The sequence below is a fragment of the Rousettus aegyptiacus genome, unplaced genomic scaffold (assembly GCF_014176215.1).
Source record: "Rousettus aegyptiacus isolate mRouAeg1 unplaced genomic scaffold, mRouAeg1.p scaffold_m13_p_1, whole genome shotgun sequence".
NCBI lineage: Eukaryota > Metazoa > Chordata > Mammalia > Chiroptera > Pteropodidae > Rousettus > Rousettus aegyptiacus.
In genome coordinates, this window is record NW_023416284.1 from 64,462,236 (window position 1) to 64,486,785 (window position 24,550).

General features: G+C 32.3%; 1 protein-coding gene across 4 annotated transcripts in view; it reads left to right on the forward strand.

Moving 5' to 3' along the window:
• The window catches only part of BTBD8 (BTB domain containing 8), a 91,106-nt gene extending 71,101 nt beyond the window's left edge, over nt 1–20,005 (forward strand). For 2 of the 4 annotated variants that reach the window (XM_016134283.2, XM_016134284.2), the window contains exons 12-18: nt 180–309; nt 2,699–2,760; nt 6,815–7,523; nt 7,773–7,860; nt 8,282–8,421; nt 9,739–12,063; nt 13,340–20,004. In XM_016134283.2, the coding sequence (XP_015989769.2) occupies nt 180–309; nt 2,699–2,760; nt 6,815–7,523; nt 7,773–7,860; nt 8,282–8,421; nt 9,739–12,063; nt 13,340–13,806 (3,921 nt within the window). In that variant the 3' untranslated portion in view covers nt 13,807–20,004. Of the gene's footprint in view, nt 1–179; nt 310–2,698; nt 2,761–6,814; nt 7,524–7,772; nt 7,861–8,281; nt 8,422–9,738; nt 12,064–13,339 lie in introns of all 4 variants that reach the window. The other 2 variants (XM_016134286.2, XM_016134285.2) reach the window with 1 other exon arrangement.
• The last annotated feature ends 4,545 nt before the right edge of the window (nt 20,006–24,550 follow it).

Genomic DNA, 24,550 nt, shown 5'->3' on the forward strand with positions numbered 1-24,550 from the left:
CTGTAAAATTCTGTTGTGAAGAGTAAGCCTTTATAAATAACATGTACCTGACAATCTTAAAAATCTAAGTGGTGACATCATTGATCTAGCTTAGGAATAACTAGATTCGGAAAGGAGTAATGACTGGTTGCTATGACAATGTGGCTCTCACCAGCTGCTGATTTGTTGCTTGAACACAGGGTTTTACGTGCAAGATCCAGGCTCTGCGTGATAAGCTGTGGATCTTCCTGGTTCAGTCTTTCTACGCTGTTCGTCACACAGAAAGCTGGAAGCTGATGAGCACAGATGATCAACAGGAAATCCAAGCAGGTATGTTAGCCTTGAGATTTTTTATTCTTGTATTATAATCTTTGTGACAAGATGTATTTTGAGGGGATTCTAATAAGTAGTAGATTGTTTGTTTGCTTCTGTTCAATAATAGCCTGCTAATTGAAACTAGTGTTAGTATGTTTAGGCAGTTTTAATAAATCATGCTTTTTTTCTGTTTTTAAAAAAATTAAACTCATTTCTTTTACATATATATATATGTCAATTTCTAATCTTACTTTTTATTAGCAATAATGTTCCAGCCAAATTTACTTAAAAGCATTCTTGTTTTATTCGTAGAGATTAGAAGTGTAGGAAAATGTAATCCATATAGAAAAGATTGCTAAATATGCTTTCTCTCCCTTTTTAAATATTTTTTTTTTCATAAACCTCTTCTGTCTTTCGTATAAGATACCTTTGCTTGGGTTTTGCTTGGATTAGATGGCTTTATTTCATAATTGATTGGTTCACTGATATGGTGTGTGCTATTGCGGAGTGTCCCTCAGGAGCCGCACAGTGGTCTCTGACATTTAATAGGTACCATTTGAAACATTAGCATTAAACAAAAGACGTAGCTTGCTCAGAATGTGTTTGTTTCAAAAATATTAAAATAAAATTTTGAGGGTATGGAACTAAAAATGGCTTCATGACTATTTTTGGGTTAAAGCAGGTGCTTTAGAAAAAATATTGGCAGATTCAGCAAGTATGCTTTAAATGTTTTAAGTTAAGAAACTGTATTTTATGAAGCAAATACTTTTGTACTATAAAACATGGAAGCCATGTGTGGTATAATATATTCTTGATAGTACATAGATATGTTAAATTCTGTAATGGTTTAGTCAGAGTATGATTTGCTCTGTTTTGCGTTTTGAGCATAAATAATAATGTAGCTAAATATGACCTCAAGAACACTTTTCAAAGAAATTCCAACAAAAAAATAAAATAATAAAATCATGAAACAAGAATCATGAGGTCTTTAAAAAATTGAATTTTTTTCATGTGACTATTTCTGTACTGATATTAGGAGACACTTTAATCTTTACTGTAAAATCTGTACGATGTGAAGAAATAAGATCAGCATTCCATTAGTAAGTGCCATTCAGTTCTTCTGATTGGCAGTAAACTTTATTTTTCTCCATTTTAGAGGCTTTCATAGTTAAGTTAGGCCTCAAACAGCTGATCTTAATTCTTCAAAATGCTAATTAAAATTACATATAAATACACACATATATATATATACATACACATATCTAAAACAAAATGTTATTGGTAATCCAACTAATTGTCAAAAGTAACTTTTCAATGTAAAAATAATGTTTTTTAAATCTTAACTGTTTTAAATGATGATGATTCCTGACTTATGGATAATTACTGCATTGGAAACCCCAGAGAAAGGGGTGATTCTAGGTTGCCTTTGTTATAACATTTCTTATATTCTAGTTTGAGTTACTAACTTTTGGGAGAAATCTTATATTAATTTATCTCTATATACTATTGTGAAAAGTCATTTGCTAACTATAAATCAGTCCCAATAATGCCATTTCTAGGATTCTGCTTTGTCTTATAGCACAGGTCCTATAGAATAGAGATAGTAGAAGATGCATGGTAGAGTTACAGATAATTTAATGTACTTTTCATCAACTGCTTTAATAAAAAACAAATAATTTTTGGAAATTATATGTATTTCTTCAAAACATATTTTAGAGCCAGGTAACCTTCAAAAGGCAAAAATGCATTATCTAAACTGTATTTATAGCTCTCATACCATTATTCCTATATATTTTCCTAGTATCATTCAAATTCTTATTTGAAGAATGTAAACATGAGTTGCCAATAATTCCCACATAACCTAATCTGTAAAATGAAGTTTATAAATTCTAAGAAGAATGATATGAGTTTGAGATTTGCTTTTTATTTTATTTTTAACAGAACCTTATTTTTTTCTTTCATCTTTCCTTGAGATATACCTGCAAAACTAGAAAATATGTGTAGTTAATTTCAAGAGAGTATTTTTAATTTTTAGGATAAACAATTACTCACGTTTAATAGATTATAAAATATTACATTTGTTACAGTCTGTAATTTTTTATAATTCGGAAAACTGAATGAAACCAGTTATCTCTAAAATTTTGGTTTTTATACATGTATGAATATTCTGTGAGATTGTACATTTCTCATTTATTAATTTTAATAACAAAATCTATAGGGACAGACAATAAGGTTAAAAATATGATTCTTTAATAGGAATTGTCTATGTGTACTAGATTGGTTTTAGCTATTTTAAAGTTATTTTGCATCAAAACATAATCTTATTCTGCTAGTATACTATTTTCTCTCTAATTCTATGTTAATAGTAGTGCCTCCTATAAAAATAAATTGTTTCTTTTTACAGCTGCATTTGACAAAGGTGATGATCGAAGACTTGGTAAAAAGCCTATATTTAGTAGCTCTCAGGTAAATTTTAAAAATTTTATAGGCCAAATGAAAAAAGATATCAAATGATTTAAATTTTATTATTATGTATTTCAGAATAATTTTTAAAAATTTATTCTTTCATTAATTAAAGCTATTAATGGAAATAATTTTGAGTCTTTTTTAATCCAGTGAACATTTAATAAATTTTTAAGTGGTGTAAATTTTTGATATCTGGCTGGCATAAGAAGTGTAATATTGTCAACCTTTTTTATTTCCTTGAAAACTTTTTTGGCAACTAACATATTGGACCTGTTCCAGTATATCAGAAATTGTCTAGAATTCAAGACCTAATTTAATGTCTATTTTTCTAATTAACCTACTTCTTCCAAAAGAAAAATTTGGTTGTCCCAAATTTATACTTAGTATAAAATCTTTATACTAAGATTTTAATTCACATAATAAATATTTGATGTGAAAAAGGCAATCAGTACGAAGAATACAGTTGTGTTTTCTTTAAAAGTTACTTGGTGTACTTACATAAGGTATCTAAAATAGTACATATTCTTAAAAACAGAAAGAATGTTGGTTGCCAGGGCCTAGAGGAACAGGGAAAAGGGGAATTGTTCAATGGCTATAGAGTTTTACAAGATGAAAAAGTTCTAGAGATCTATTGCACAGTAGGGTGCGTAAGGTTAACATTACTGTATAGCCCACTTAAAAATGGTTAAAATGGTAAATTCTATGTTATTTGCTTTTTACCACACACATTCACATAAAAAAGTTACTTGGTGTACTCATTATAATGTGAAATACTTTTTTTTTTCTTCAAAAATACTATTAATGATGGTTAGAATTTTCAAGCTAGTTAATGTACAGATAGTCACTTAATAATATATTTGAAATATGAAATTATACTAACCTAGCACATGCATTACAAAGATAAGGAGACACACATTGAGAGTTGCAGTTTGGAATGTATAGAACATACTGCCCTCACGGAATAGAATAGGGAATTTTTTCTTTCTTATTAGCCACTAGATAGGAACTCACAACTCTAAACCACAAATGAAAGAAAGCTCTCATGGCTTGAGGCAGAGGTTAAGCTCCAAATGTCTTGAGTGAAAAACTGCGAGATACTGGAGCTTTTTTCCAGTAAACTTCCTAGGACTATTGCCCAAAGTGCCATTCCACAGTATCAGCTCCATCAGATGTTCTACCTAAAAACATGTAAAATCAACTGTTTGAGAATTTCTGGACACCATATCTCATAGAGACTGATGATATACAGTAGCACCTTAAAAGCACTGAGTAAGATTACAGTAAAGAACAATTTTGAATTCTGTTTTACCGAAATTTCCCCAAATTTTCTTATCACAGAACACCAATAGACTCCCCCTCAGTCCCTTTTAGGCATATTATATAACTACACTGAACATATGCTAGGAAATAACACCTTAGGACATTTTTTCCCCATGTACCAGTTTCTCGTTATCCCCTGTGAGTTATTTTTAAATCCCTGGAAATTAGCCTACCTGTTTGTCTTTCCCCTGCTCTACTAACTGTTATCAGCCAGGTTTTTCCTCCTTCCTTTCCTTACAGCAGAATAGAACAAAGTCTCATTGCTCTTTCATATCTTCTTACCTTTCCAGTTGTCCAAGGGTTTTTGCTCTTAAGCACAAGGGAAAAAAACCAGAGTAATATGTTTCCCTCAGAAAGGCAGTGGTATACTGAAATATGTGCTGGACCAAGAATCAGAAGAGTTCCAGTCTTGACTTCACATTTATTATCTGTGTCATCTTTGAATTCTAGTTTGCTTATCTGTAAAATAGAGTGATAAAACCTAGCAGGGTTATTGTGAAAATTTAGTGAAATAATGTACATGCCGTTGTCTGGTGTAGAGTAAGTGCTCAATAAGTGTGGAATGAATAAATGTGTTTTCCAAAAAGAGATGAGCTCTTTTAGAGGTGGAAGAAAGTTAATAAGGCAGAGAAGAGTTTAAGAGTAATGCTATTACTGAAATACTTAAGGGTAAAATATGACGTTTTGTATTTGCTTCTAAATAAAATGGAGTTAGTCATATATGAAGCAAAATTAGCTCATAGAGTTTATAATTGTTAAAGATAGGGAATAGATATATGGAGACTCAGTGTACTCATCTGTCTTCTTTTGATTATGTTTAAATTTTTCTATATTAAAAACTTTTTAAAGAAGAGAACAGTACTAAAATCAAAAGGATATCTAAGAGGATTACTTTAGAGGGTTAACCTCTTTTTTTTTCATTTTTGTCAATAGCACATGGTGACCATTCTCAGTTGGCCATTTGTATATAGGAAATATATGTAAACTTTGTAGACAGACATAAGTCAGAGACTGCCTAGAAATGCCCGTACATTGAGTATTCATCATGCTGTACTATGTTAATGTGAACTTTCTAAAGGAGTGTAGTTACATAGATTCCTCTCATAGCATGATGCTTTAAAATAGATTCAATGATAGAATAAATTAAATAGATTAGTTTTAGGGGTGGGAAGAGGTCTACCTGGTTTTAGGTATTGAAAATAAATATTTCAAAAAATATTTTTCAAGCTAAGATTTGATCAAGAAAACTAAAAATGAAGACCAAGCATATTTGAACTTTATAAATATTACATAAAATTGTTGAACATTGCACTGACTAGGACCAGTCCCTACCCTTTGGATATACATAATCTGAGGCCCAGAGATGTGAATGATTTCTTAAATAACCTAAGTCAGAGGCAAAGCCTAGGATAAGAACCTAATGATTCTTTTATTATCATACCTTGCTTTTTCCTAAACTTATCATTATGTATTATCTATGTATTAGTGATTATGTATTATCTAAGGGTGTGGGTGTGGGTGTGTGTATAATCACACACCCATATACATATGTGTTATTTTTATCTCAGACAAAATTTTAATGTAATTAGAATATTTCTATATTTAGAAATAGTTAAACTTTGAACTATATATCAATATATGCTCAGGTTTAACAGCATTCATCACATTTTTCCGAGTACCCAGTATGTGATGGGCACGGTATTCAGGGATACAAAGATGAAGATGACATAGGCTCCACCTCATACCTCTACTTTCTCATACAGCTTTCAAAAGGAGGGTAAAGTATTTCTATAAAGAGTAGCAATATAATCTTAAATTTATATTCTAAAATCTCTACCAATTTAAAAAATTTTATGTTTCCTTCCATATCAAGGTTGGTTCTAAACAAAATGACAAAATAGATGCATTTGTCTTCATTGCCCTCTGTTTTCCTCTTTTTACCTAATTTTAGGACCCCTTTTCCTCTACTTCCTCCAGACAACCAACACTGTATTAGTATTTTCCCCCCTGTATTACTATCTTGTTTCTTTCAAAAAAACCAAACTTTTCAGGTATAATATGTTGTTTCTCAGGAGCTTCCCCCCCGCCCCCCCCCCCCCCACCATGAGGACTCCAAGAAGTAAATAATTCTTACCACAGAGAGTAAAATTTCTAGCATTTGGGTTAAAGAGAGAATTTTTAGTGAAAATCTTGATAATGTCCCTCAAATTAAACCATGTAGATGACTACCTACTTAAAACAGTAAATCATGAGCTCAAGGCCTAGTTTCATCTCTTATCAGCATGTAATCATATATAAATCACATATGTGATTTCTTGTAGCAGGAGCTCTTAGGATTGTTGTGAAGATTAAGTGAGATTATGTATGAAAAGGGTTTTAGCACAGAACCTGGGAGTGTGGATCCTCAAAAAAACTAGATAATGTTATTCACTCAAGGCTTTCTGTCACTGTTAGGTATGCTTTCTTTATCATAACTTTATAAAATTAAATAATATACCTTCTAAATAGTATAGTATTTGAATTTTTTATGTTGTATTTAGATATAAGGTAATATTATCAAAGACATATTGAAAGTACTGCTCAAAGAGACCAAAGATAACTTAAGTTTTGAGTGGCCCTAAATTATAATATGCTGAAGATTTTTTCTTTGAAAAACTGGCTTATTAAAACATAAAATATTGTATGCCAAAGACTTCAGTCAAGTTACAGAGTATTTTTTTTTTCTCTTTTGTAGCAAAGGAGACAAGTTTCTGACTCTGGTGTTCTAAAAAGCAAATCTTTGAGAGAAAATAACAAAGAGTGTTGGAGTTGTCACTCTACTAATCAAAAGATGAAATCCGATGGATTAGGAGCATCTGGACATTCATCAAGTACTAATAGAAATACTATAAATAAAACTTTGAAACATAATGATTTAAAGGAAAAAGATGGTACAAAAATAACATCTAAAATTACAAAAGAATTAAAATCTGGGGAGAAGAATATTTCTGGAAAGCCCAAAGCTATAATAAAACCCAAAACAGAAAATAGTGATAATGCAAAGTCAGCAAACATGTCACCTAGGCAAGTTGTGGAAAGATCAACAACAGCAGCAGCAAATGAACAGAAAAATGTATTGCATGAAAAAGGAGTGAGAAATCAGGAAGGACAAATTGCAGGTGCCAGACCCAAGGTACTCACTGGAAACTTAAACGTGCAAGCCAAAGCAAAGCCCTTGAAGAAATCGACAGGAAAAGATTCTCCTTGCCTTGGCATCACAGGACTCTCCAGCAGATCTGTAAACTCAAGTATGGAATTATTGGTTTCCACTGAATGTCTAGTTGAACCAAAAGAAAATGGATCAATAGGAGAAAAGAAGCCACCTGGTCATAAGCTGTCCTCTTGTGAATCTCTAGGACAGATCGTGAAAAACAGTGTAGAAAGTAGCAAAACTTCCACTGTAGGTAGGTTTTAGCGCTCTAATTTTATTTTTTTAGCTCCTGCCAAAGGTCCTAGGAAAATGACCTGTGTTTGGACTTTTTTTTCATTTCAAATCCACATAAGTATTTGTTTCCATATAGTCATGCAAACAGAAAACACCGTCTTCCCACATTGACATTTGATTTTGTTTATAGTATCTGACCAGTGAATTTTTACGTAATTGTTATATATTTAGTGTTTAATCTCATGACTCACTTTTTCTTAATTTACAGCAGTAAAATCTCGACCTGTTTCAAAAGCCACCAATGGAACTTCCAATAAAAAAAGTATTCATGAACAAGAAAGTAATACAAATAACAGGTAAGTCTGCATTCATTGTTTTACCTATACATTAACTTTCTCTGAAAGTTAATTATATACTAACTTCTAACTATTTTTAAAATTACTTTTTTTGTTAGAAAAATTAATATATTTACACAATGATATTTTAAATTTTTTTCTTATTTATTAAAGGAAGTTAGTATATTTATCGAAAATGATGATTACTGCAAAACAATAAAACATTGTTTTAATTTACACTTGTGATACTTGATTATGCATTGCTTTATCATACTTGAACTACTATTTTATAAACTTAAAGATTTATGAGCACGGTTTTTTTTTTCAGAAAAGAGATATATTTTTTATTTCTTTGAGAAAAAATGTATTTCATGTATGGGTCTTTTAAAGCCTCATGTTTTGGAATTTCAATGTAATACTAAATGCAAATCATTTTTCTTAGTGTGCTAAAGAAGGTCAGTAGCAAAGGATATAGTGATCCAGTACCACAGGCAATTTTAAAGAAAAGAGGAAATGACAATGGATGTGCTACAATACAGCCGAGGACAAAGAATGCCCCATCTAATCATGTTAAAACTCAAGGTAAAGCTGAAGTAGTCCTGCAGGGTTTTACTGCCTTGTTGAAACTGAATAAACAGAACTCTGATTTGGAACTTGAGCAGCAGATAAGCAAGATATAACATGGGTTTACTCATTTTACATTTATTTCATGCTGTAGAGATGAGATTTTATACTTATACTTTTCAGACTAGTATTTTGGTGTTTGGGGGTGTTCATTTTTTTGTTGTTGTTTTTTATTGTCTTTGTGAGAGCGATAATTAAGGGAGTCACTAGTTTATCTACATTACTGATCCTTTTATATATTATACCCATGTTTCTTCTTCATTTCATTGATAACTAGAAATTCCATCTGTAAAACGAGCACTAAAGAGTTCTTTAAAAAGTAATGGTACAGTATAGAGAGCTGTAATACGTAGGAGAAAGAATTTTTTTCTCTGGAATCTGTACTGTGCCAGTTGTTTTTCCATGTTCTAAGAAAGAAAAGAATACTGATCAGATTGGTAACATAATAACTAACTTTAAAAATGAATTTGCCTTATGCACTGAGCAACTTGTAAAATCCTAAAAACAATTTTGAGTTAAACAATTAATACTGAAAGTAAATTAAAAAATAAGGCAAAGAAAAATTAATCATGTTCTAATTATACTTAAAATTTTTTAAATGTTTAAAATATTTTTAAATATTTGATAATTCTCTTTGACAGTGCTCAAAATATGATCTCTAGGACTTTTAACCAGTATAAACAAACAGACTCCCAAAATTAATCCTCTTTCCCTCCAGTTACCAGGTTTGGTTTCCACTGCATATCTAAGTTGTTAATCCTAATGATCTATAATAATAATGATCTTGTTATAAGAAATAAATTAGTTTTGTTCATGTTTGAGGGAAAAAAATTACAGCAATTTCAACATTTCTATTTTATGTTTAGCTTGATTCTCCTTTTCAGTTGTTTGGAATACAGTCTTTTTTCCCCTTAAAACTTCAAAGGGACATTTCTTCCTGTTCCTTTGGTATAAGGAAATCAGAATTTTCCACCCCCCATATGTTTATGCAAATCCAATTCTGGCAAAAGGATCAAAGCCCTTTACTTGACTAAGAGACATCCTATTTTAATAATTTTACTAAGACTCTAGAATAGTTTATTTATTTTTGTAATAAAAAAATATTTCCTTTTTTTATTTTATCATGCCACTAACTCGTAATCTGTAATTGTCCATTTGAAGATGTGTTGCCATTTCATTGTTTTATTTATTTTATTTCTTCTAAAGTTATTTAAAAACAAATATTGAATTTCATTCACAAATTGGAAGGTATATTTTTGAATTTTCTTTTCTAAGGATCCCAAGGAGAGTCACCAAATTCAGTAAAATCTTCAGTCTCTTCAAGACAGTCTGATGGAAATGTGACAAAGTTGGACCACAGTACAACGATGGATAAACAAACACCTAAGAGAAAACTTGTCAAGCAAGGACACACGACTTTGCCCAAGGTTAATGCAAAAATAGTGGCAATGCCTAAAAACCTGAATCAATCTAAGAAAGGTGAAACTTTGAATAACAGAGATTCAAAACAGAAAATGCTTCCTGGACAAGTAATATTGAAGACTCAGTCTTCGCCTCAAAGACCTTTAAAAAGTGAAACCTCTGTTGTCCAAAAAAGTGTGCTTCTTGATGCATGTGATAATAATAACAGGGGCAGTGTTACTGAACAGAAGCCTCACGAACCTCTATTTAATCTCACATCTGAAATTAGAGGTATGGAAGCATTCCATTCATCATGCTTGCCTGACCTACAAAAGCCATTAAACAATCAAGAAAAAGAGAAATTGGTATTAGAATGCCAAAATGTTTCAAATTTGGATAAATCGATAAAACATGAACTGGAATCAAGACAGATTTGTTTAGATAAAAGTAAAACAAAATTTTCTGATCACAAAGAAACAGGTCATTGCAACACAGCTAAACTGCATTGTCATTCCAATGGGAGTGATAATGTAGATTCAAAACTTTGTAGCACCACTGCGCTAAAATGCATGATTTCAAATCCAAATGAAAACTCCTTGAACTCTAATCCAGTTTGTGATTTAAACTCAACAAATGCAGAGAAAAATCATTCAGTATCAGATCAGGAGAAGCAAATGGGGAATAAAGACATAAACAAAAAGTCAGGCATTAAATATGTGAAAAATGTTTTACCTTGTGTTACTGAAAGGACAAATGGGTCCTTAAATACTGTTCTTCAAGGTGACAGAAAATCTAAATTTCATGTAGAACAGACAATTCCTAGTCAGTTGTCTGATGAGTCTGCTATAAATGAAGATAAATATGCTGCAGCAAACTCAGATAGTTCCTCCAAGTGTTTTTTAGAACAAATGTCAGGAAAAAATTCTCCTAAAGATATGGAAACAACAGAAACTCCAGAGAGCCATGGAACTCCAGAAGCTCCATTCATGAGCCACTGGAATTTGAGTACCAGTGTTCTGCATCAGAGAGAGAGTCCTGAATCTGATACTGGCAGTGCTACCACATCCTCTGATGACATAAAGCCCAGGTCTGAAGACTATGATGCTGGAGGGTCTCAGGATGATGATGGGTCAAATGACAGAGGTATTTCTAAGTGTGGCACTATGCTGTGTCATGATTTTCTTGGAAGAAGTAGCAGTGATACCAGTACTCCTGAAGAATTAAAAATATATGATAGCAACTTAAGAATTGAAGTGAAAATGAAAAAGCAAAGTAGTAATGATCTTTTCCAAGTTAATTCAACAAGTGATGATGAGATTCCTAGGAAAAGACCAGAAATTTGGTCTCGATCTGCAATGGTCCACCCGAGGGAAAAAGAAAATATTCTCCGAGGCAGTGTCCACTTTGCTCAGGAAGTAGATCAAGTTTCTTCCTCAGCAGATGAAACAGAAGATGAAAGATCTGAAGCTGAAAATGTTGCAGAAAATTTCTCTGCACGTAACTCAGCTCCTCAGCAGTTTCAGGGGATAATTAATTTAGCTTTTGAAGATGCAACTGAAAACGAAGGTCATGAGTTTTCTGCAACTAAAAAATTTAGAAGGTCAGTTTTACTTTCAGTTGATGAATGTGAAGAATTAGGATCTGATGAAGGGGAAGTCCATATTCCCTTTCAGCATTCTATAGATTCTCTTTCACCTTCTGATGTTTTTGATGGCATTCCTCAACAACATGGAAGGACCTGCTATTCCAGATACTCACAAGGAGATGAAGATGGTGTTTTAGAATGTAAACAAGATAAGGGAAATAGCGAATGTAAAAACAAAAGTGCTCTCTTAGGTCTTAGTAGCATTGACTCTTCAAGAAAAGATAAACAGAGTACTTCAGCCACTGAAAAAAAGTACACAATAGATGTCCTGTCCAAAGGAGGCATACAGCTTCCTCTGGAAGATAAAGTAAAGAGTGGAAGTGATGTAGATAATGACTTGCAGCAACACTGCAAACTCTCAGATAGTGATATAAAATCTCAAGAAAGACCATGTCATTTGGAGCTTCATCAAAGAGAACCCAACACGGACATACCAAAGAACAGCTCTACAAAATCTATGGACTCCTGTCAGAGTCAACTTCTGCCTCAGGAAGGTCAAGTGAAAGAGAGCCATTCTGCAGCTACCGAAAAAGCTAATATTGCTTTATCTGCAGGTAATGTACAGAAATAGAAATGTTAAATCCATAAGAAAATTAGTTTGTAGAATGTTCAAATTGTATGTAGCCCTGAATGTTATATTGTAGTTAGATAGAATAATTACTTAAGCAACAGATTCAAATTTTAAGTAAAAACTTAAATTTCTTAATAATACTAAAATTAGCTAGTTAGTCTTCATTGTAAACTTAAAATCCTAGTGCAGAATCAATATCTAGTAAAAATTTTGGTTATTTATTAGAGCTAACTTACTTAGAGATTTTACGTTAAAGAATAAAGAGAAAACCTTAGTTTCTATTATTTAGTGATTTATGTCTTATTTAATAGGAATTCTTGACTATTAGAAATTTTATTATACATCGGATATGATTTAAGAATTACGCTAGTATATATCTATGAGGGTTGTGCAATAACTATAGTAATATGTAACTAAAAGCACTGAACTATTTTAACTAGATTAATTATTACAATTTATATACATTTTACAGAGATTAAGACTTTAAGGATCACTATAATTCTATTCTAAAATTTTCAAGTAAAAAGATAAATTTCCTAAAAGAGAGTATATTTAGAAGCAACAATCATATATGAAAAAGCCCAGGCTTATTTCACATGTATAAATGATTTCCTGTCTAATTGTTTTGTGTGTTGTCTTCCTTATTATATTAATTTGAACTAATGACCTACATTTAAAATATGCAATAGTCACCGACTGAGTAATTATCGTATATCAGAACTACGAAAAATACTGATCAGTAGTCCCTGTTCAGCAAAATCACAAGAATAGGGAGCTTCTTAAAGTTGTATTTTTTGTCTGTCCTTGCTTGCATCCTTCTTTGCATGTGCAATACACAAATAAGGCTTTAGATAAAATGTATTTATTCTCTTTTTGGAACAGACCTTAAAAGTCACCATCAAATAATCATATCTTTCTTTTTCTCTTTAGCTTTTACTGTAGCGAATTAGGTATATGTGCACATTCTTTGTTTATGTTTAAATAATTTCTGTTGTTTTCTGTATTACAAGTTTTCAAATTAAAGTACGGAGAATTATTGTTAGTCACCAGTGTCAATTTTGCTGCTTAACATTATCTTTGAGTTGTTTGGTTTTTTTTAAGATAGAAAAATAAATTCCTCAGAAATCTTTTCGATTTTGTATAAATGTTATTCTCATTCTGTGTTTTTTTGGACTATAACTGTTATATCGTTCTACAGAACTCTGAGGGGTACCAACATGTGCAATTTTTACATTGTGTAGTATTATGAATTATTTCAGGAGACATAGATGATTGTGACACACTGGCACAAACCTACATGTATGACCATCGGCCTTCAAAAACCCTCTCTCCAATATATGAGATGGATGTAATAGAAGCATTTGAGCAGAAAATGGAATCAGAAACACACGTTACAGACGTGGATTTTGAAGATGATCAACACTTTGCAAAACAAGATTGGACACTGTTAAAGCAACTGCTCTCTGAACAGGATTCAAACTTAAATATTACAAATTCTGTTCCTGAAGACTTAAATTTAGCACAGTATCTAATCAATCAGACACTACTTTTAGCACGAGACAGCTCAAAACCTCAGGGTAAAGCACATGTTGACACTTTGAACAGATGGAGTGAACTAACCTCTCCACTTGACTCCTCAGCAAGCATCACCATGGCTAGTTTTTCTTCTGAAGATTGTTCACCCCAAGGGGAATGGACAATTCTGGAACTGGAAACTCAGCATTAAGAGTACTAACACTTTGGAAAATGTTAAACTATGCCATCCCTTTATTTTTTGATGTTTATATTATATACAAATGATAATTGCATTAGCCAGAGATAGACTGCCCTTAATATTGAGGGAGTCTTTCCAATTTATTGAAGTAAACATAGTTTATTTATTAATATTATATCACATGTAGAAAACAAGTTTTTCTAAAATTTTTGAGCATGTTTTATTAATTATTAGAGAAATTAGAAGACATATAAAGAAGCCCTTCCTTCAGTTTTCATGTCCTAACTGATCATTTGTTCACTTACATTCAAGAATTTAAAATGTGAATGCACAAGTGGATCTGTCCCTTTTACTTTTTGCTCGGCATATGATAACATAGTAATTTAACAATAAAAAAAAACTTACTATGCTTGTGTCAATTTATGTAGAGTTAATCTATTAGTAACATTCAAACTTGGGATCAGTGGGCTGGTGTGGTTGAGGCAGACAGCTGAATATTAGAAAAAAACCTTCACTTCCCCAACAACTCAGGTTCAGGAAATTGTGAAGTAAATGCATCTCAAATTTCAATCACATTGTTACTAAAATAGAGAAATGAAATCTCACATCACTCTAAATTTTGGGGATACATCCAGAAAGAGACATCTGCCTTTGTTCAAAAGAAGTGGGAAGGAAAACTTCTGTTTTATTGAGAGATTCCCTTTATAGTTAATCACTCCCATTTTCCATTTCGTATTAGAGGTATTTTGGAACTGCACCTGCAATGAGCCTGCACTAAATATTAACTTGAAAATGGGTTTATGAGGCAATAGAGTTACTGAGTTAAACTGTGTGTATGTGCGCACACATACACATATATGTTTGCTTTCTCCATTTGTCTATATACTTCCTTAAGACATTGATCAGATTGCCTTTCACTCTGTAATTTTGGTAGCAAGGCAAGGATAAAAATCTTTTCTACAAAATTCCATTGAGGAATGAACGCTTGGATACCAACTTGATATTGGCGAACATTGTCTTTAGGGTCGTGAGTTAGAATTGGCCTCTCTCATGTAGGGGAGAGGGGGAAAGTAGATGGGGCAAAAATTTAAATAATTTCTTCAATTAAGTAAATATATAAAAATAATTTAAAAAATAATTGGCCTCTCTCAAAAGCTTTGTTAACTCATAATTTCAAATATGTCCGAAGTGAGTCTTAGAATTTTGGTTTAGAATTTCTTTTTTAAATGAACAAAGTTTCAAATGGTCAACAATATAATCTGTCTATTGCATATCAAAAATCATATGAATGCATGTCAGTGGTTATTCTTATATAGTAATACAATTGCATTAACATTAACTACTAACTTGTTATACCATAAATCTGCTATGCCTTTTTTAAGTAGAAGTTCTGCAGTGGCACTCATTCATTCAAACAGTCAAGAAATTGGTTCTAGGCACTGAGTTGCAAAGTTGAATAAGGTTTGATTCTTGCCCCCTCCCTCTCAAAAAGAGAGTTTAGTTTCTAGTAAGGGGAAAATCCATAAAAAAAAAAAAAAAGGTTAAAATACATTATTATAAGAACTCTGTATTTCATTACTAGATGGGAATTTAGACAATCTAATCCTGTCAAATTCCAAAGGACTCTGAAGCCCAGAGGAATTAAAATTGCCCAAGGTCCCACAGCTAATTTGTGGGCTAGAATCCAATATCCCTTAATTTCAGTTTGATGTTGTTTCTACCACACAACACACTTCACTTGATTTTTTATCGTAAAACCTAAGAGCAAACACATTTATGGATAGTTTGTATTACAAAGAAGCAATATATGATAGTGTCAGAAACAGCACAAATTCCCAAGACATTTTCTTTTTCTCCAAATGTGAAATTGTTTTAAGTGTTATTTTTAATAAACTACCTCAGAAGTTCAGAAATTTATAATTGAAACTTCTTTCCCAGTATCAAGGTCTTGAAAACTCTTCTTAAACTACCAGACATTAAAAGTTATTCAATTCCATGTCACATTTGCAAATAGACAATAGGGAAGGCATTTTGCTTACATAGTGGCCCTTAAGGTAATTTCAGAACACGTGTGTTTTCTAATCAAGCTCAAGCTCTTTTGTAAACAACATGTCTACCAGTCTGTTTGCTTGTTTATTGAACAATATATATTTATTGAACAATGAACTAGCTCTTTGAGCTAGTTCATTGTTCAATAAACATATTGAAAAATAATTGCCAACATTTATTTAGCATTTATTATATGTTAGACACTGTGCTGAGTGCTTTAAATATGCATAACATTTAATACAACAGCTCTTTGAGGATATGTCTTCTTATCTTTATTTTATACATGAGAAAACTGATGCAGGGCCCTCACCCTTGATGAGCTACCCTAGTGGAACAAAGTAAAAGAAATAACATACTAAATTATTGTTTGGTAAGCTAATAGCTGTATGTGGTCAGAGTTGTGGGAGCCCAGAGAGGAGCTATGAATAGCTTGTCAGGAAGAGAAGATTAGAGAAAGCTGCTTAGAATTTCTGTAAAGAAGGGGCTTAGTGGCTGCAATCTAGTTGGAAGTGTAGGTCTGGGGACTTGTCTTGAAAATGCACTTGTATAGGAAGTGCTTTGCTTTTACTTAGATTATATGTTAAAGATCAATAAAAATATAAATGTATTTAATTGATGCTTTTGTATTAGTTTACATGAGATTGCAAAAACTCTAATCATACCAAAAAAAACAATTTTATTATATTTATTTTGATTTGGGTTGCTTTGGGTGGATTGGTGAAGGTTATGGAGAGAACCTTAAGCCCCTTTATACCATCTCTTGGAGCAACTAGGTCACATGTGACTCTAGCTTTCAAGGATGAACAGGAATTTGCTTAGTGATAGGGCATTCTAGCCACAACTGTACATTAAAGAATGGTGACCAGGATGTGTGTTGGACATAGGGCTAAAAAGCTGAGCTAGAGTTGGATTCTGAAAGTTATTAAACATTATGTTTAAGTAGTCAATGCCCTGGATTTGATAGGCATTATGTCTTTTTTTCTATTATGATTTCATTTCTTTGTTTTTAACTCAGGACAATCTGTTTCCTTTTCTTGGGAAATAGCACCTACAACTCACACTAGGTAGTCATCAAAGTTGTTTTTAAGTCATTATGTAACATAAGCAGGTGTGTTTTAGAATAATAACTGTCAGCAGTAATGAAAATGGCCTATTTTGTAGAAGCACACAAATCTCCAAATGCATTTTAATAGTTTTGTCAACCTTAGAAGTGGAGAATGGAGGAGGATCTGGTAACAGAAATATTAGATAGACTGAGATTATAGAATGATCACATAATGGGAGAAAATGGAAAGAACTTTTAAGTCACTGTCAAAAATAACACCTATTCCACACATATTTGAGAGCCTAATAAATTCCTGGAACTATCCTAGTGCTAGGGATTAAAAGGTGAATGGCATAGAATCTGTCCTTGAGCATCTTGGTTTAGTGAGAGAGACAGATTGTTGGACAAAAATTACCAAATCATGATGGTAAGTCACAATAAAGCTCTGTATAAAGTGTTATCATTGGATAAAGGAAAAGGAAATGATACAATATACTTGGATAGGCTCCCTTACTATTTTAGGATTAGTAGAATTTACAAGACAAGTGAAAAGGCACGCTGTTGGCAGAAAAAGAGTTTAGAGGCAGTGGGGAATTCTGGTTGTTCCATGTGGCTGGAGAGAAGGGAGTGGATGGCAAAGACAAGAGATGAAGTTGGATAGGGACATTGAGTCCAGAGAGTAACATGATAAAGTTTTCATTTTAGAAAGGTCACACTGGAAGCAGTATGTAGGATGGAATGGAGCAGGATGACAAGGCAGGGATACTGGTGATGACATTTAATAATAAAGGCTTGAACTAAAGCAGTGGCTGTGAAGATAGGAATGGATATATTTGAGATATTTAAGATGTGAATTGGAAAAGCTTAGTGACTAATGGGTTGAGAGGATGGAGTCATCCTAAAAGGTTTTTAACTGGGGAGCCTAAGTGGTGGATGTTGTCATTAACCAAAAATTGAAGCAAGTTTAGGAGTGAGGAAGAGATTAATTTAGGACATAGTTCGAGATGCCTGTGGAAGAGTCAAGGAGTTGAGGACAAAATACTGTGGAAAAGCTAGAAAAAGAAAAGCCTGAGGTGAGTGAAAAGGAATATATAGAAGTAAGAGAATTAGGAGGCCAAGGTGAGAAGCGATGAATGTATAATCTCACTACTAAAGAAAAGCAAATGAAAACATTCTACTTTCACTTATCAAATTGGCAAGGATTTTAAAAGGTTTTCAAGAAATTCAATGTTAGCAAGAGAATAAGTTCGAGATCTTCAAATGCTGCCATGGGAGTGTAAATTATCTTTCCAGGAAGTAATTAGGCAGTCTATATCAAGAATGTTTAAACTTCATATCCTTAACCTAGTTCTTTCCCCTCTTGGGTTCTATCATTAAGAAATAAGAATCTGAGACTGAGATTTGTCTAAAAATGTTATAAGAAAGCTAGATATATTAGTGAAAATTAAAAACTAGCTAAATGTCAACAGGAGAAAGGCTAAGTAAATTATGGTATATTTCTATAACAAATTATGCAATGATTAAGGTTATTTCCAAAATATCTGTTTACTGCCAAGGGAAGACACTAATAAGAAAAAAACCCAGAATACACATTTAGAAATATAATATCCAATTTTCTATACTTACAGGTACATAGAAAAAGAGACTTGAAGGAAATAAGTAAAAAATGTTAATGGTTGTTATGGTTAAGTGGTGCTTATTACTTTTATCTTTAACACATATTTTCCATGTTTTCTACAAGGCACAGAAAAATAAGTGGGTTGGTGTGTTTTTAGATAAATAGTAGCAGTTAACAGTGTCAAATGATAATTGAGGTATCAGTTAAGGTGACACCTAGTCCATTGGATTTGGACATTAGGGTTTTTTATTGGTAGATTTGTCAATGGGTGAGGGGGAAGGGTATTTTATTTTATTTTTTAGAGTAGTAGTAAGGGCAGAATCTAGACTACAGTGGGTTGAAAGATGAGCAGGAAGTAAAGTAGAACTTATCCTTTCAGGGTGCTTGACTGAAAAGGAGACAGGAGTAGTTTAAAGATACTGTTACTTTTAAGATAAAACAGTTTGAAAATAAATTGGGAATAATCAATGAATCAGGGACCATCGAGGAAAAAGCAGGAGGAGGCAGGATCAAGCACAAAGAGTATTAACTGATACAGGCATTTCAAAAAACTTCAGGTGTTTAATATAACTTAAGTACCCAATGCACACAGGACGGCAGTGGAAGATAAAGCTGGAAAAGTGCAGGCAGGCCAAAACACGAAGAGCCCTGTAAAGTACGCAAAGGACTGAGAGAAAACATATTTTTAAAATTTTTAAATCAAATGTAGACACATTATAGGACTTTTTAAAATTAAGATTACTCTAGCTGTACAGTGTAAAAACATATCTGGGAAGGAGAAGAGACTGGAGGAAGGAAGACCCGTAAGGGGGTCACTGCAATAAAATAACATTTTTAAAAAATAGGCTCACACTAAGGAAGTTATAGTGGGCATAGAAATAAGAGTATGGATTTGAGAGATAATTAGAAGGCAGAATGGATAAGATGTGGTTGCCAACTGGGTATGAAGACTTGGAAGAAAGGATAAAGATGATTTCCTCCCCATATCCCAGAATTCTAATAGGTAAAAAATGGAAGGCTGATTGTCCCTACTTGAAAAAAAGATCATTTTCAATTTGGACATGTCTCTAGGATACAATTGAGACAACCAAGGTACATAATAATGTCTTTCAAAATTTAGAAACTCAACAAACTTTGATCTCTATACTCTCCACTCCATCTTCCATTAGGTGTTTTTGGTGAGGGAGAGAGGTGTGGGCTTGGTTTGGTTCAGTTTAATAATCTATCGCAAGAGATATTTTGGAGTTGGTATTGTCTACATACTCTTCTCCAGTAATATTTATATTATTTTTATATTGTAAATTCTTATACCAAGACTACTTTGAACCCAAGCTTAGCTAGATACGGGAAGTGTATGTTTCTATCATGTTAGTACTGTACAAGTTACTTTTAGAAAAAGAACCAAAAAAAGGGCGTTTTTGAAAATATGACTAGTCAATAAGTAATAATTAATTTGATAAGTGGGAATATTATAAGTAAGTAATCGAATCTCCACAAATCCATTTTATTTTTATTTTATTTTTTAATTAGGTTTATTGAGGTAACATTGGTTAATACAATTATATAATTTGACATCTGTATATTCTATTGTGTTTACCACCCAAAGTCCAGTTTCCTTCAACTACCATATATTTGATCCCTTTTACCCACTTCGCCCTACTCCTACCCCCTTACATTTGACCCCTTTACCCTGTCTACTTCCCCCCTCCTCCCCCACCCGCTACCTTCTGGTAACCACTAGCCTATAGTCCATGTCCATGAGTCTCTGTTTCTTTGTCCTGATCGTTTGTTGCTTTTAGGTTTATATCCCACATATAAGTGATATCATGATATTTTCAACCTTTTCTGTCTAGCTTATTTCGCTTAGCATGATTATCTCAAGGTCCATCCATGTTGTCACAAATGGCAGTATTTCATCTCTTCTTATGGCTGAGTAATATTGCATTGTATATATGTACCACGGCTTTTTTAGCCAATCATCTATCGTAGGACACTTCGGTTACTTCCATGTCTTGACCACTGCGAATATGCTATTATAAACGTCGGTGTGCAATATCTTTTCGGATATAGGTTTTCAAGTCTTTGGGGTAAATACCCAGTAGAGGGATTGCTGGATCATATCGTAAACCAATTCTTAGTATTTTGAGGAACCTCCATACTGTTTTCCATAGAGGCTGTACCAATTCACAGTTCCACTAGCAGTAGATGAGGGTTCCTTTTTCTCTGCATCCTCTCCAACATTTGTTATTAGTTGTGCTGTTGATAACAGCTATTCTACCAGGTCTTAGATGGTATCTCATTATAGCTATAAATGTTGTCCCTAAAAGCTAGTGATGTTGAGCATCTTTTCAAATATTTGTTGGCCATTTGTATGTCCTGTAGGGAGAGGTGTCTGTTCATGTCCTCTGCCCATTTTTTGATTGGACTATTTGTTTTTCATTGTTATTGAGTTGTATGAATTCTTCGTATATTTTGGATATTAGGCCCTTATCGGAGGTGTTGCTTGCAAATATATTTTTCCATTTGGATGGTTGTCTCTTTACCTTGTTGATGATTTCTTCTGCTGAGCAGAAGCTTTTTAGTTTGATGTAGTCCCATTCATTTATTTTTGCTTTTACTTCTCCTGTTTTTGAGGTCAAATTCATAAAATCCTCTTTAAGTTCAAGGTCCTTGAGTTTAGTTCCTATGTTTTCTTCTGTGCACTTTATGGTTTCAGGTCTTATATTCAGGTCCTTAATCGATTTTGAGTAAATTTTGGTGTATGGTGATAGACAACAGTCTAGTTTCAGTGTTTGCAGGTGGCTTTCCAGTTTTCCCTCACCTTTATTGAAGAGGCTTTCCTTTCTCTACTGTATGTTTTTTGCTTTTTGTCAAAAATTATTTGCCCGTATAAATATGGATTTACTTCTGGACTCTCGATTCTGTACCACTGGTCCATGTGTCTGTTTTTCTGCCAATACCATGCCATCAACAAACCCATTTTAATTACTCAGAGATAACAAATGAAAACAAATTAGATGCTTTGCCAACATTATAAAAATTATTAGAGTTAATTAGAATGAACTAACCAATGGAAATATATTAAAGTAGAAAAACAATTCCAAGTATTACTATACTATACAAATTTAAATTATTGGTCAAATTAGATAACTTGCTTGGAATTCAATTTCATTTCTCATTTTGAAAATCAAGCTAAAATTCTGGGCAGATTAGATTAAATCTCAATCCAAAAGCAGTGTGTGGGATGATTGTGCTTTTCATAGACATGTTAGGCTGTCACATGTGACACAAATGCCTGAGCCAATTTATATTACACAAATTTACTTGTCCATGCCAGTGTCATGCAGCTATTATTGCCATCTCAGATTTAACACCCTTACATGCTATTTTTTAATTTTTTAATTTCTTCAGAAACAGGATAGAAATCATAAGATCATTGTTTAGTTCATTCTCTCATAGTTATTTTTCTTAAAATTATTGATCATCTTAAAATTCATTTGAGCATAGTGTTGACTTAACATCTTAGAAACAATTTAGCCAGTAGATTCTAATGTTAGTAATACTACTAAATGAAGAAAATTAATATATATATATATGAGAATTCATAAGGGAAAAAAATTGAATTTTCCCAAGTACTTTTTTTGGAAAGATGTGACTGGTTACCTGAGTCATCTGTGGGAGTGATGCTTCAATTGTGTATAAAAATAATCTCATTTTCATGTTTCATGTTTTTTAGTCACTAATAAAGACTATATCTTTATTAATTGTGTTTGAGTGTTTATCTAAGTGAAAAGTTGAAATATATATAGTTTCTTTCATTATATAATTTATATCCTTAAAACTTTATAACAAGAAAAATGTAGGAAAGCAAATTAGGAATCATATTTGTAAGAAATATAACAAAGTCTTATATTCTTAATGTATAGATACATCTTGTATATCGACCAGAAAACTAGTCAAAAATTAAAAACAAAATTAACAAAAGCAGAAATAGAAATGATCAAAATCATGAATGATAAAATGTTTTTATACTTATTAGTAAAGAGGTATAAAACTAAACATGTTTATTTAATACATAAAGATAAAATTATGAAACAATGTCTGGAGTACAACAAAATTGGCATTGAATTCATATATTGCTGGTTTAAGTGTAATTGGTGCAAACTTTCTGGAAAGCACTTTGGCTACAGGAATAAGGGCCTTAAAAATCTTCGTAATCAACCACACTCATGTGTAGGAATAATTAATGTCATTAAAATGGCCAAAGTAATATATAGATTCAATACGATCCCTATCAAAATGCCAATGGCATTTTTCAGAGAGCTAGAACAAATAATCCTAAAATTTATGTGGAACCAAAAGACCCCAAATAGCTATGGCAATCTTAAGAAAGAACAAAGTTGGAGGTATCACACTACCTGATATCAAACTATACTACAAGGCTACAGTAATAAAAACTGCATGGTACTGGCATGAAAACAGACACATTGATCAATGGAACAGAATAGAGAGCCTATAAATAAATCTGCGCCTATACGCTCACTTAATATATGACAAAGGAGGCAAGAATATACACTGGGAAAGACTGCACATTAAAATCTCAGCAGAGTTGAATTATGGATATTTGTAAATAAAAAAATATATATACACTGGGGTAAAGATAGTCACTTCAATAAATAGTGTTGGGAAAATGGCACAGATATATGCAAAAAAAAAAAAAAATGAAACTGGACCACCTTCTTATATGTAAGAATAGACTCAAAATGGATTAAAGATTTAAATGTAAGACCATAAAACCATAAAACTTCTAGAAGAAAACATAGACGGTAATCTCTCTGATATTGCTACTAGTAATTTCTTTTTAGACATATCTCCTCGGGCATGGGAAACAAAAGAAAAAAGGACTACATCAAACTAAAAACGTTTTACACAGCAAAGGAAACCATCAACAAAACAAAAAACCAAATGAATGGGAAAAGATATTAGCATATTATACATCTGATAAGGTATTAATATCCAAAATATATAAAGAATTCATAGAACTCAACGAAAAACAAATAATCCAATTTAAAAATTTGTATATTGAACTTAGTAATTTAAACTACTTTTTTTTTGAATTTTCTCTTACATGCAGGCAAACTTAATACCAATTGATATACTGCATATGAGTATGTAACTAAAATTAAATACACCAATATATTGGTCATAGTTAACTCTGGATTTGGAGATTGTTGTTGTTGTTATACTATTCTTTGTTTTTTATATTAAGCATGTATTAATTACCTCTATAATAAAAATCTTTAAGAAAATGAATACAAATTATTTTCCCTAACGATTTTTTATTATAATAGATATTGTAATTAAAACATAAGGGATGGATCTCATTGTGTCTTTAAAAGAAAGATGATAGACTTTGATATTATTATTAAAAATTTTGTATACCAAGCAAGTCAAATGAGTTTAGAAGCACAGAACTAACTAGGAAAGGGACCTATGCATTTTAGTTTTTCTTTTCATCAAAGTTATGTATGCATGTAGTTTAAAGAGTGAGACAGTTTTGCAGGTTTTGTAAAAAACAAGCCAAAATAAGTCCCCTGTCTGATTCTATCCAACTCCAACAGCTACCACTTTTAAGTCTCTTAGCTATTTCTTGCTTACTGTTATTTTTCTAAATAACATGAACTCCCTGTGACAGAATCTGTCACAAATTAACTTTTCAGTTTAGGCATTATCTATTGTCATCTCATTTTGGAAGATGAGAATCTGGTTCTCATTCACCAACCTCCATGACCCAACATAGTTGTATCATAATTTTAGTTATATCAGAATTTAGAGTTTACATTATTGTAATTATAAAAATACTAACTGCTAAGTCAGTAAGTAACATGATTGTTTTTTCTTCAATATGCAGTTTTTCTTCTCCCAGGAGTTATAGCTGTACTCTTTGTTTGTCTGCTTTCTATATAAATATCACATATTCATAGCTAAACTCTACCTCAATTATCTAGTTATTTTTCCAGTATGTTCAAACACATGAGGTATTC